The sequence below is a fragment of the Sus scrofa genome, chromosome 5 (assembly GCF_054392235.1).
Source record: "Sus scrofa isolate SSC_HxYL_T2T_F1_AM1 chromosome 5, Sscrofa_HxYL_maternal_Yorkshire_Landrace_v2.0, whole genome shotgun sequence".
NCBI lineage: Eukaryota > Metazoa > Chordata > Mammalia > Artiodactyla > Suidae > Sus > Sus scrofa.
Window position 1 is genome coordinate 69,416,186 of NC_139387.1, and position 12,230 is coordinate 69,428,415.

The 12,230-nt window shown below is 46.4% G+C and overlaps 1 protein-coding gene across 6 annotated transcripts in view; it reads right to left on the reverse strand.

Moving 5' to 3' along the window:
* Positions 1 to 12,230, reverse strand: part of A2ML1 (alpha-2-macroglobulin like 1) — an 80,439-nt gene that overhangs the window by 20,265 nt on the left and 47,944 nt on the right. For all 6 annotated transcript variants that reach the window (XM_084956788.1, XM_084956789.1, XM_084956790.1 and 3 more), the window contains 10 exons: positions 10,133 to 10,300; positions 8,260 to 8,487; positions 6,784 to 6,850; positions 6,042 to 6,187; positions 4,891 to 5,040; positions 4,318 to 4,512; positions 2,772 to 2,868; positions 1,938 to 2,049; positions 453 to 681; positions 156 to 282 (listed from right to left, as the gene is read on the reverse strand). In XM_084956788.1, the coding sequence (XP_084812914.1) occupies positions 156 to 282; positions 453 to 681; positions 1,938 to 2,049; positions 2,772 to 2,868; positions 4,318 to 4,512; positions 4,891 to 5,040; positions 6,042 to 6,187; positions 6,784 to 6,850; positions 8,260 to 8,487; positions 10,133 to 10,300 (1,519 nt within the window). The remainder of the gene's footprint in view (positions 1 to 155; positions 283 to 452; positions 682 to 1,937; positions 2,050 to 2,771; positions 2,869 to 4,317; positions 4,513 to 4,890; positions 5,041 to 6,041; positions 6,188 to 6,783; positions 6,851 to 8,259; positions 8,488 to 10,132; positions 10,301 to 12,230) is intronic.

The following is a 12,230-nucleotide window of genomic DNA, read 5'->3' on the forward strand; positions in this document are numbered from 1 at the left end:
TTTTATTAAAGTATAGTTGACTTACAATGTTGTGTGCTTATTTATTTATAACACAGCACTTAGAAGGAGGAAATGGAGGCAAATAAAAAGGGGAAAAAGGAGACAAAACCAATACAGCTGGTAAAAGGGTACCATCTACCCCTTCCTTCTCTTACCCAGTTTGACAGCTGTGATATTCCAGTGATAGGATTTTGCTTCATCAGCACAGAGACAGCTGGAGGCCTGCGAGTCTGGCCATGATCCCACCTGGTACTCATCTGATGTAGCCAGGTTGGTCTGAACCTGAAGAGGATGTTTGAGTGGTAGAGCATGAGGAAAGGAGACCACACACAGAAGTCTAGGAACACATGGGGGCAGAGACACCGACCTCTCAGCTATTTCTCAGGGAAAACTGGGACACCTGCAAGTTAGGGACAGACACCACCAGCTTCTTATATGCCAGCCCTTCTTACCCTGATGCACTTCTTTAGGTAATTGAAGATGGTGGCGGTCAAACGAAAGGATTCTCCGCGAACCACTGAATAAGGGAGAGTCAGATCCACAAAGAATGGCTTGAAGGCAGTCAGTCCCACAGTGGGTGAGAGACCAAAGCCACGGGACTGGGAGGTGCAAAAAGTCATGGCCTTCCACGTGGTGATGGTATCAGGGACAGTGACTTGAATAGCCTCCTTCCCCGAGTTGCTGCAAGAGCACAAGAACACAAGTGAGGCGGACGGCGGAAGAAGGAGAGCATCCGTGAATTGAGCTGCAAATTTGTCTGCAGAAGTGAATTTTTTGTTGCTGTTGTGCATGGGGGAAGAGCAAAGAGGCCCATGTGAATCTCAGAGTGTGAGTGTTCAGGTGAGGGGGTACAAATATGGGAGGAGGGGGTGCCTGAGGATGTGAGGGAGGGTGTGTGTGTGGGTGAACACCTGTGTGCAAGCATAATTGATAGAGGCCATGAATCTGTCTTTTTTTTTTTTTTTTCTTCTTTTTTTTTAGGGCCGCACCCATGGCATATGGAGGTTCCCAGGCTAGGGGTCGAATTGGAGCTACAGCTGCCAGCCTACACCACAGCCACAGCAACGCCAGATCTGAACCAGGTCTATGACCTACAGCACAGCTCACAGCAATACTGGATTCTTTTTTTTTTTTTTTTTTCTGTCTTTTTGTCTTTTGAGGGCCACACTCACAGCATATGGAGGTTCCCAGGCTAGGGGGTCTAATCAGAGCTGTAGCTGCCGGCCTACACCACAGCCACAGCAACACCAGATCCAAGCCGGGTCTTCGACCTACACCACAGCTCACAGCAACACTGGATCCTTAACCCACTGAGCGAGGCCAGGGATCGAACCTGAAACCTCATGGTTCCTGGTCGGATTCATTTCTGCTGTGCCACAATGGGAACTCCAAATACTGGATTCTTAACCCACTGAGCAAGGCCAGGAATCGAACCCGAATCCTCACGGATACTAGTCAGGTTCGTTACCACTGAGCCATGATGAGAACTCCCTGAATCTGCCTTCTTTTTTATTGCTTTTTTAACCATGTCCACAGCATGCAGAAGTTCCCCCGCCAGGGATCAAATCCAAGCCAAGGCAGCGACGGGAGCCATTGCGGAGACAATACCAGATCCTTAATTCACTGAGCCATCAGGGAACTCCCAAATTTGCCTTCTTAAGGCTTGCCCAAATGAGCAGGTTAGCAGTGGGCAAGGACTCAAAGAATGTCAACATGTGTCTCCATGTTTGTGAAGCCCTGCAGCGAGTATGCACTGTCTGCCCTGTGTAAATGTGAAGACGTGTGAATTTGTTTTGAGTAGTTGTGTATGATTGTTTAAGAAGCCAAGGAAAGAAACACATTCCCATATTCCCATTAAGCTTTCTTGGCTTGAGACTGAGATTCATGAGACATTATCTGGGTCTGAGTTCCCTGCTGACCTCCGAGGCATCACTTACCCAATAGGAAATAGGTCCCAAATCCAAGTCTCTGGGAAGTACTGTCGAACCTGAGAATCCACCTCCTGAACTGATGAAGTTGTAAAAGCCGTTGGACGAGCAAAACCAGGTCCTAAGGAGACCAAGAAAAAGGGGGTAAAACAGGAGACTGAGGTTGTGCAATAAATGGAGGTGAAGTGACTACCAGCAAGGATTCAGAAGGAAGCAGAGAATATCCAGTCAGGGATGAAGAAGGAGGACCACTGAGAAACTGACTGGTCACAAGCCCATCAAGGGAGCGACAGACAAGGATGTTCGGCCAGGGAATGAATAGATAAGAGCTTCAGGCTTCAAAAGCCCTCCCCAGAAAGAGATCCACGGGAAAGTGCCTGAATTTATAACCCACGGTTCATTTTCATTCTGGCTAGAGGCTCAGAGCAAGAACAGGAGGCAAAGAGGGAGCTTTCAGAGTTTCATGATTCGATCGTTATTTTATTTCATTTATTTTGCTTTGTAGGCATATGGAGGTTCCCAGGTTAGAGGCCAAATTGGAGCTATAGCTGCGGGCCTACACCACAGCCGGATCCTTAACCCACTGAGCGAGGCCAGTGATCAAGGCCACATCCTCATGGATACTAGTTGGATTTGTTCCCACTGGGCAGCCACAACAGGAACTCCCTATATTATTTTTTTATTTTTCTTTTTCAGCCAGGGATCAAACCCATACCACAGCAGTGACCTGAGCCATAGCAGTGACAACGCCAGATCCTTAACCACCAGGCCATCAGGGAACGCCCCCTGAGTTCCATGATTCTCAATCTCTCCACACATCCACAAGCCACAGAGGTAGCTTACCTCCATCCGTAGCATGGCTGTATTTTGCTAAAGGCCGGTGACTGCACTCTACTGGTTTCTTGATTTTGGCATTGGACAGTATTTTCAGGCCCATGTCCTGATAGGCATCAAGAGGACAAGAAATAAAGGGTTAAGGGGTCCCCTCCCTTACTACAAAGTCTACTGCCTAGAAATTTCACCCTCCAAGGGCTGAACCAACATATTCTTTGACTATTAATTGTGAGACCAATACTCAGACACCAAGATTGGTTCAGTTCTGTTCCACCCAGGGTGAAAGCCTTTCAATTAAACTTATATCATTGTGTTTATACATATATATATATATATATATATATTTACTTTTTGTTGCAAACTGATCGCCATAAGTCAACATCTATTAGCATATATACTGCAAAATTTTTTTCTCGTGAGGAGGACATTTAAGAACTACTCTCTTAGCAACTTTCAAACATGTGATACAGTTTATTAACTACAATCATTATGCTGTACTTTACATTTCCATGATTTATTTTATGACTGGAAATCTGTACCTTTCAACCACCTTCACCCATTTTGCCCACCCCCCCTACCTCCCACCTCTGGCAACTACCAATCTGTCAACTTTTGTTGCTGTTTTAGATTCCACAATAAGTGAAATATGGTGTTTGTCTTTCTCTGTCTGACCTATTTCACTTAGCATAATGCCCTTGAAGTCCTTCCAGGTTGTCTGGAATGGCAAGATTTCTTTCTTTCTTTTTTTTTTTTTTTTGCTTTTTAGGGCCACGCTTGTGGCATATGGAAGTTCCCAGGCTAGAGTCAAATCAGAGCTACAGCTGCCAGCCTACACCACAGCCACAGCAATGTGGGATCTGAGCCACCTCTGCAACCAATACTACAGCTCGTGGCAACACCAGATCCTTAACCCACTGAGCGAGGCCAGGGATCGAACCTGCGTCCTCATGGTTACTAGTTGGGTTCTTAACCCACTGAGCCACAATGGGAACTCCAAGTAGTCCACTTATTCCATTGTTTGATACGTTTAATGCTTTTTCCAAATATTAGTCACTGTATTCTTATTATTTGATTTGGACTGAAATTTCTGAGAGCAGAGACCATATTGGCTCATTCAATTCAACAAAAATACATTGAGCATGATGAAGGATCAGGCACTTGAGAGAACAAAAAGGTAAACAAGGCCTGCTTCCTGATCTCAGAGGCCTCCTGGCCAGACTTGGGCCAAAGCACCCCTAACTTCTACTGATAAAATAGGTGCAACATCTTTCATAATCGTGATAAGAGACCTCTGGTCTACCTTCATTTTCTTTCCTGATTGATCGCATCATGGAAATGTCTGGAGACCCAGGGAGAGGACTCAGGGTATGGCTTTGCATAGTGGTTGTCTTCTAACATAACTGTGCTGCTTCTTCAAACTTAAGGACCAAGAAAGGCTACTGTACACATCAGGAGCCTCCTTTAAGATTTTGGCCCCCGTGAATGCCCGCAGGAGACTGTCTGCTCTTTTAGACATGGGCCTTCCTTTCCCCCTTCTCACCACCATTGTTTCTACCTGGAAAAAACTGAAGAGGTCTGTGCCTTCGGAGACCCAAGGCCTCCACAGGACGGAAGGCCTGCTCCAGCGCTCCTCAGGCACTGGAGCCATGAGGGGTCGTGGAAAGTCCCACGGGCCAGACACTGGACACTCATCATATTCAGCCACCTGGTAGGGGTAGTGACCATACCAGAAGGGGAACATCCCATAGACCTGAGATAGGAGAAAAGGAAATAAAATACTGATGTAGTGAAATCAGTTGAGAACCTTCTACTCTTGCATTATTTCTCTTCGTTATTCCAGAATTCTCCCTACCCGTATTCCATTCAAACCCTTTCCTCTACTTCATGTTTTTCCATCATCTGTCACCCTTCTCTCTGATTTCAGCTTTCTGGATCTCTCTGCCTATATCGACCATGCCCTTCTCATGTCATGCCCTTCGTTTCCACACCAGCTTTGCCACCACCTCGTGGTGGAGCACTCTTTTGCTGAGGCTTGCTTTCCCACCCCCTGAAATCCAGCTCTGATTTTAATGCAGTCAGTCTGTCTTCTCAGTAGACCCCCTTCCTGCTACATTAGCAGCCCACTCACGGATCTGTTGCTCAGCTCGCTCTCTGGTCTAAGCAGCAAGACACTCTCATCCACAGCCCGGACCGCACACAGGGACCCGGGAGCTGCCCGCAGCTGCAGGTCCACATCTGCTCCCGGAAGCTGCTGGGAAGGTGAGAAGCCGAGGGAAACCTGGGGATGGGAAAAGAATAACAGGGGGATCGGGTCAGCCTGGAGCTATACACCATGTGCCCTAAATGTGGTCCAGCCACTCCTTCACTTACCTTTTTTTCTTTTCTTTTTGCTCTTTTTTTTAGGGCCACACCCACAGCATATAGAATTTCCCAGGCTAGGGGTTGAATCAGAGCTACAGCTGCCAGGCTACATCACAGCCACAGCAACGCCAGATCCAAGCGGCATCTGTAACCTACACTGTAGCTCATGGCGACGCCAGATCCTTAACCCACTGAGCAAAGCCAGGGATCCAACCCACATCCTCAAGGACACTATGTAGGGTTCTTAACCCACTGAGCCACAACAGGAACTCCCACTTCTACACTTTCATCTTGATTTTTCTACGTAAAGTCTCACCCTTTAGAACCAGTGTCTCATGATACAGTTGGAAAAAGTAAGCAGCATAGAAGAATAATGTAGAAAGCTTAAAAGACAGAAAGTAGAAAGAGATTATATGCAATGACTCTACAGAACATGTGATCTCCCAGTATGACCTTTAAAAAGAAGTAGGAGGAGGAGGAGTTCCCATCGTGGCGCAGTGGTTAATGAATCCGATTAGGAACCATGAGGTTGCGGGTTCGATCCCTGGCCTTGCTCAGTGGGTTAAGGATCCGGCGTTGCCGTGAGCTGTGGTGTAGGTCGCAGAGGCAGCTTGGATCCTGTGTTGCTGTGGCTCTGGCGTAGGCCGGCAGCTACAGCTCCAGTTGGACCCCCAGCCTGGAAACCTCCATATGCCGAGGGGGCAGCCCTAGAAAAGGCAAAAAGAAAAAAAAAAGAAGAAGAAGAAGAAGAAGTAGGAGGAATGATGGTTCAGCACACCATACTATAGATAAGGAACATCATGACCAATGTCAATATCATTCCTCGCTTCCCTGACCCTGCCTTATCTCCAACCCCAGCATACACATGCACTCTCTACGCCCAGACCTTGTCTTCACCCTCCCCAATTGCCATTTTACCTGATTGTCAAAGCACATCTCCATGGAGAACTGAATTTTGTCCGCTATCACACCTCCACTGGGAAAAATGGCATAAACCACCAGGGAAGGGTCAGGGGCTAGTCTGGAATTGAAAGTCAGTGGGAGAGAGAAGGAGCCCTTCAGTCCTGAAAGAGAGAAGCGGATATTCAGAGGTGGGAGGACATGCTCACCCAACGAGGACTTTCAACCCTATGTCTACACTCCGGGCCGGAGCCCACCACAGGCCTCAGGCCCAAGTTACTTCTCACTTTCTGTTCTTCTATGGCTATTGTCCTGTTCTGTTCTCATTGCTCTTACTCTTACTTCTGGAATAAGCACTGCTTCCTGGAAATGTAAAGGTTTTATTTCTTTTTTGGCTGCTCTGCAGCAAACAGAGTTTCCGGGCCGTGGATCAGAACACAGTTGCAGCTACAACCTAAGCACAGCTGTGGCGATGCCAGATCCTTAACCTGCTGTGGGGTGGAACCTGTGTCCCATTGCTCCCAATATGCCACCCATCCCATTTCACCACAGCAGGAACTCCTGGAACTATAAAGTGTATAAGTTTTTCAGGAGTTCCTTGGTGGCCAAGCAGTTACGGATCTGGTGTTGTTACCGCTGTGGCTCAAGTCACTACTATGGTGTGGGTTCAGTCTCTGGCCTGAGAACTTTGACAGGCCACAGACACAGCCAAGAAAAAAAAAAAAAGTTTAAGTCTTCCAAGAGATGCATGAACACTCACCTTTCTTCTTAAAGTTCAGGTTCAGGTGTTTCTGCCCCTCCAGCTCCAAATTTCCTTTCCCTGTTAACTAAGGAAGAGAAGAATAATCATCAATAGATTAGAAACTGGGGAGTTTAGCTTTGGCCCTATCCCTGCATCTCTCCACAAGGAAAGGCTCCTTTCACAGTTCCAGAGCTCAGGTTGGTACTTCACAGAGCATCCTTCAGCTCATCCAGTGTCAGATATTACCCAGAGTCCTGATGACCCTTCCTGCATTTGGACGTCTGCTGAGAACCAGAGGGTGGGAGGGAGGAGACAAAGGCAGACAGAATAGAAGCCCTTCTTCACAATAGACAGCTGACACCATTTCTTGAAGGTTTCCCCACATGGTGTCTCTGGACTCCTGTTCAAAATCTCTCTCTCGCTCTATTTTTTTTAGGGCCACACTCTCAGCATATGGAAGTTCCCAGGCCAGGGGTTGAATTGGAACTGTACCTTCTGGCCTACGCTAGAAGCACAGCAATGCAGGATCTGAGTCACGTCTGCAACCTACACCACAGTTTATGGGCAATACCAGATCCTGACCCACTGAGCCAGGCCAGGGATCAAACCCACATCCTCATGGATACTAGTCGAATTGGTTTCCTCTGCACCACAATGGGAATTCCTCAAAATCTCTTGACTCCCCGTTTCCCCCCATCCTTTATACCTACACACCATGCAACACTGTAGCCACTGGCCACATGGGACTACTGGAGCCCTTGAAATATGACTCTTCCAAACTCGGCTTGGTATAAAATACATACTTGGCATTTCAAAAATTTGAAATGAAGCTGAAACAATGTAAAATATGTATTGATGATTTCTGGTGTTGCTTTCACCGTAGACATGATCCTATGTTGGATATACTCAGTTAAATAAAATATATTTAAAGAATTAGTTTCCCCTGTTCTTTTAATTTTTGTAATGTGGCTTCTTTGGGTATTTTTTTTGGGGGGGGGGCTGCACCCATGGCATATGGATGTTCCCAGGCTAGGGGTCTAATCGGAGCTGTAGCTGCCAGCCTACACCACAGCCACAGCAATGAGGGATCCGAGCCTCATCTGTGACCTATACCACAGCTCATGGCAACACCGGATCCTTAACCCACTGAGCAAGGCCAGGGATCGAACCCGTTTCCTCATGGATGCTAGTCGGATTCATTTCCACTGTGCCATGACGGGAACTCCTAACGTGGCTTCTAAAAATGTAAAAATTACTATGTGGCTTGCATTCTACCTCTATCCGGACTGTCTGTTCATCCCTTCTGGCTCATGATCCTCATTCTCTAACCCTTTTTTTTGGCTGCTCCCACAGCATGTAGAATTTCTGAGGCCAGGGGGTCGAACCCACACCACAGCAGTGACATTGCTGTACCTGTAACCACTGGGCCCCCAGAGAACTCCATCCCCTTTCCTTCCCAACATACTTTCACCAGTCCTCATTTCCCAGTCTCACATAGTAGGAGAAGACGACTTCCTGGTCAGGGTTCACATCCGCTGGGTCTATGTAGTAATCTACCAGCACCTCCTGGGTCCGGCCACATTCCAAGATGCCACGTAGCCGGTGAATGTCCAGGAAGCTGTGGGTTGTGTTGTAGAAGGGCTGCAGGTGCAGGTAGGCGTTGCGATAATAACGAGGGGCTCGTTCTGGATCATATGGCAAATCTTCCAACTGGAACCTTCCCTGAGAAAGAGAGGGGGTGAAAAAAAAGCCCTTTAGCATGTACCCCAAGCATATTAACCCCATGGACTTTCTTTGATTCTCATCTGTACTGCCAACCAGTGGCATGTAGGCATTTCCCTGGAGGTCCGACCAAGGCTGTGCGAGGAGTCCATGGTAGTGGTTAGTTACATGCAGCAGCATTTAGGTATGTAGGGAAGTAAAATAAGGCTGAGTTAGAGTTGTTAGGTAATAGGAAATTGTAGGTGATACACCTTCAAAGATTGACTCAAGGGAGAGAAAAGTATGACTAAGATTATACAGAAATTAAAGATTCAGGAATTCCCGGGTGGTCTAGTGGTTAAGATTCAGTGCTTTCACTGCTGCGGGGTTCAATTCCTGGACTGGGAACTGAGATCCCACATCAAGCTACAGCACGCCTGGGCCACAAATAAAGAATATATCTTAAGAATACAAACTAGGTAAAAAGGATTGTATGGATGAAAAATTTCATTTCTAAATGGAGTGATGGAGTAATACCTGGAGTTCAGAAATGGGTAAACCAGCCACAACACAAATGTACTTATTTGCTTAAGTGGCATAGCTGAATGATTGTATTAAAGGCTCTGATTCTTTATCCCTCCCCGTGGCAACATCCTTGACCATGTAATCTTACAGCCCCCTTTTAGTTTAATTGTAGGTCCACCATGTGGCTTTTTTGGAGGAATGGGCATTAGCATGTGAAAGACAGGTAGAGGCTTAGAAAAGCCGTGTGTGTCCACTTTTCCTCTTCCATCTCACGCTGCCATGAGAATATACCTGGGCCAGCGTGGTGAATCGTGAGATGCACGGTGGGCCAGCCTAGAGTCTGCAGACATAAGGAAGTCCACCAAGATCAGCAGACTTGCTTATCTGGCTACCCCATACACCGGAACAATAAATGCTTCCCATTGTGTAATACTAAAGTTTTGGTGTTGATTGCATGGCAATTGATAACCCATACAAGTAACCATCCTTATAAGTTCTACAAAATCTAGCATTCTCTTCTCTGCCATTTTTATGAGAAATAAGAAGAGGGAACAGGGAAATAGGGGGAAAAAGATGATGCTGAACCATTTTTTCCTCCCTAATCTGACTTCAAATAAAGGATCAGAGAGAGATGGGGATAAGTTATAAAGTGAATTTGTAGAAATAGCAGTTTTTTATCTGAAGGGTCATTTATTTAAAATGAGATCTAAGGAGTTCCCGTCATGGTACAACGGAAACAAATCTGACTAGGAACCATGAGGTTTCGGGTTCGATCCCTGACCTTGCTCAGTGGGTTAAGGATCTGGCGTTGCCGTGAGCTGTGGTGTAGGCTGCAGATGCTGTATTGCTGTGGTTGTGGCGTAGGCCCGTGGCTATAGCTCTGATTCAACTCCTATCCTGGGAACCTCCATTTGCCTTGGGTGTAGCCCCCCAAAAAATAATAAAAAATAAAATAAAAATGGGATATAAGAAAACTTTTTGTCAGTTGGGAAGCTGGACTGGTGAGTAAGGGAGATGGAATTACCCAGGGGTGTGTGGGGGGGGGCGGGGCGGGGGGGGCAGTAAGAGGAAAGAGGAAAATTTTTAAGTTTTCCTTCAGGAAAGGCTTCCATGCTGGAAAGCTGGACCTCCCAGTGCTCACCTCCAGAGAAACGTCTCTCCCATTCCAATGAGCCGTATCCAGCTGGAAGGGAGCACGGCCATCGCTGTCAGTAGTCAGGGTCTGGATGGTGGTTCCATGGATGTCGCGAATCACCAGGAACACTGAATGACGCTTGAGGACGGAGCCATTGTGGCCCCTGACTCTTATCTGAGGGGAGAAGGTCATTAGGGCATCAGACACAGAGAAGGTCTAAGCTCTGAGCATACTTTTCAGGAAAGAGTCCAGAAAAAGGTAAATGTGATTCGAGGTTTGGAAACTAGGATCTGTGAGGACCTGAGAAACAAATAGAAGTAGCTTGTCCTGGAGCCCAAGAAGATTTGCCTCATACCTTATGAAGCACCATACACCTTCATTTGCATACAACCCTTAAAGGGCTCTGTACATGTTTTTGCTTTCATTTTCCTACTGAGACTTTCCTTCTCTCCTAAATTGTATAATCCTTAGAAACTAAGAATGTCTGGCTCAGAGTTCCTGTTGTGGCTCAGTGGGTTAAGAACCCGACTAGTATCCATGAGGATACAGGCTCAATCCCTGGCTTTGCTCAGTGGGTTAAGGATCTGGTATTGCCCGGAGCTGAGGTGTAGGTCGAAGATGCAGCTCAGATCTTGTGTTACTGTGGCTGTGGTATAAGCCAGCCGTTGTAGCTCTGATTTGACCCCTAGCCTAGGAACTTCCAGATGCCGCAGTTGTGGCCCTAAAAAGCAAAAAACAAAAAAGAAGAAGAAGAAGAAGAAAGAAAGTCTGAGTCTATCAACTCTTGGTCTGGAGAAGACGTAACTAAAGAATAAATGGACTTAGGAGTTCCTATTGTGGCTCAGTGGAAATGAATCTGACTAGCATCCATGAGGACGTGGGTTCGGTCCCTTGCCTCACTCAGTGGGTTAAGGATCCAGCATTGCTGTAAGCTGTGGTGTAGGTCACAGATACGGCTCGGATCCCTCATTGCTGTGCCTATGGTATAGGCCAGCAGCTACAGCTTCGATTCAACCCCTAGCCAGGGAAACTTCATATGCCACGGGTTCAGCCCAAAAAAGACCAAAAAAAAAAAAAAAAAGAATAAATAGACTTAAATATGTACAACATTATTGTGTTCACCATTTGTTTGGGAAGTAAAGAAAGAGAAGCTGGAGAGAGGAGTAGCTTGCAAGGTATCAGTAAGAAGACACTACCAATTTTTAAATCTCTAGAGATAATGCTTAAGGAGCTAGCAATGGCTCTCTGTCATGGGACTTTTTTTTTTAGGGCCACACCCATGGCATATGGATGTTCCCAGGCTAAGGGGTGGAACCACAGCTACAGCTGTCAGCCCACGCCACAGCTACTGGCATTGGGGGATCCCTGATCCACTGATCAAAGCTGGGGATCGAACCTGCATCCTCATGGATACTTGTCGGATTCGTGTCTGCTGCACCACAACCGGAAATTCTGTCATGGGATGTTTGGTATCAACCTTGCTTCCATGCAGAAGCTGAGACTAAATAATCACTCCAAATACCTTACAGCTTTATAATTCAAAAATTTAAATGTGGGAATATGAACCCCTTGCATTAGGGAGGGCACTGAAATCACATTAGTATGCAAGTCACATCCCACATGAGATTAAGGGCAGCAGTATGTCCGGAGTTAAGAGCACATACTCTGGAGACAGGCTACCTGGGTTTGATTAAAAAAAAAAAAGAGTTCTCATTGTGGCTCAGCAGTAACAAATTCGACAAGTATTCATAAGGTCTCAGGTTGGTTCCCTGGCCTTACTTAGTGGGTTAAGGATCCAGCATTGCCATGAGCTATGGTGTAGTCACAGGTGCAGCTCAGATCCCACGTTGCTGTGGCTGTGGTGCAGGCTGGCAGCTGAAGCTCTGATTCAACCCCTAGCCTGGGAACTTCCATATGCCACGGGTGTGGCCCTAAAAAGACCAAAAAAAAAAAAAAAAAAAAGGAAATAGTGTCTAACTCAGGATTACTACAAAAATTAAACATATGAATGTATATAAAGGACTTAGAATAATGCTTAGCTAGCTATTATTATATGTGTACAGGAAGGAGGCGACAGTGGATGGTGAAGCAAGTTTCCACATAC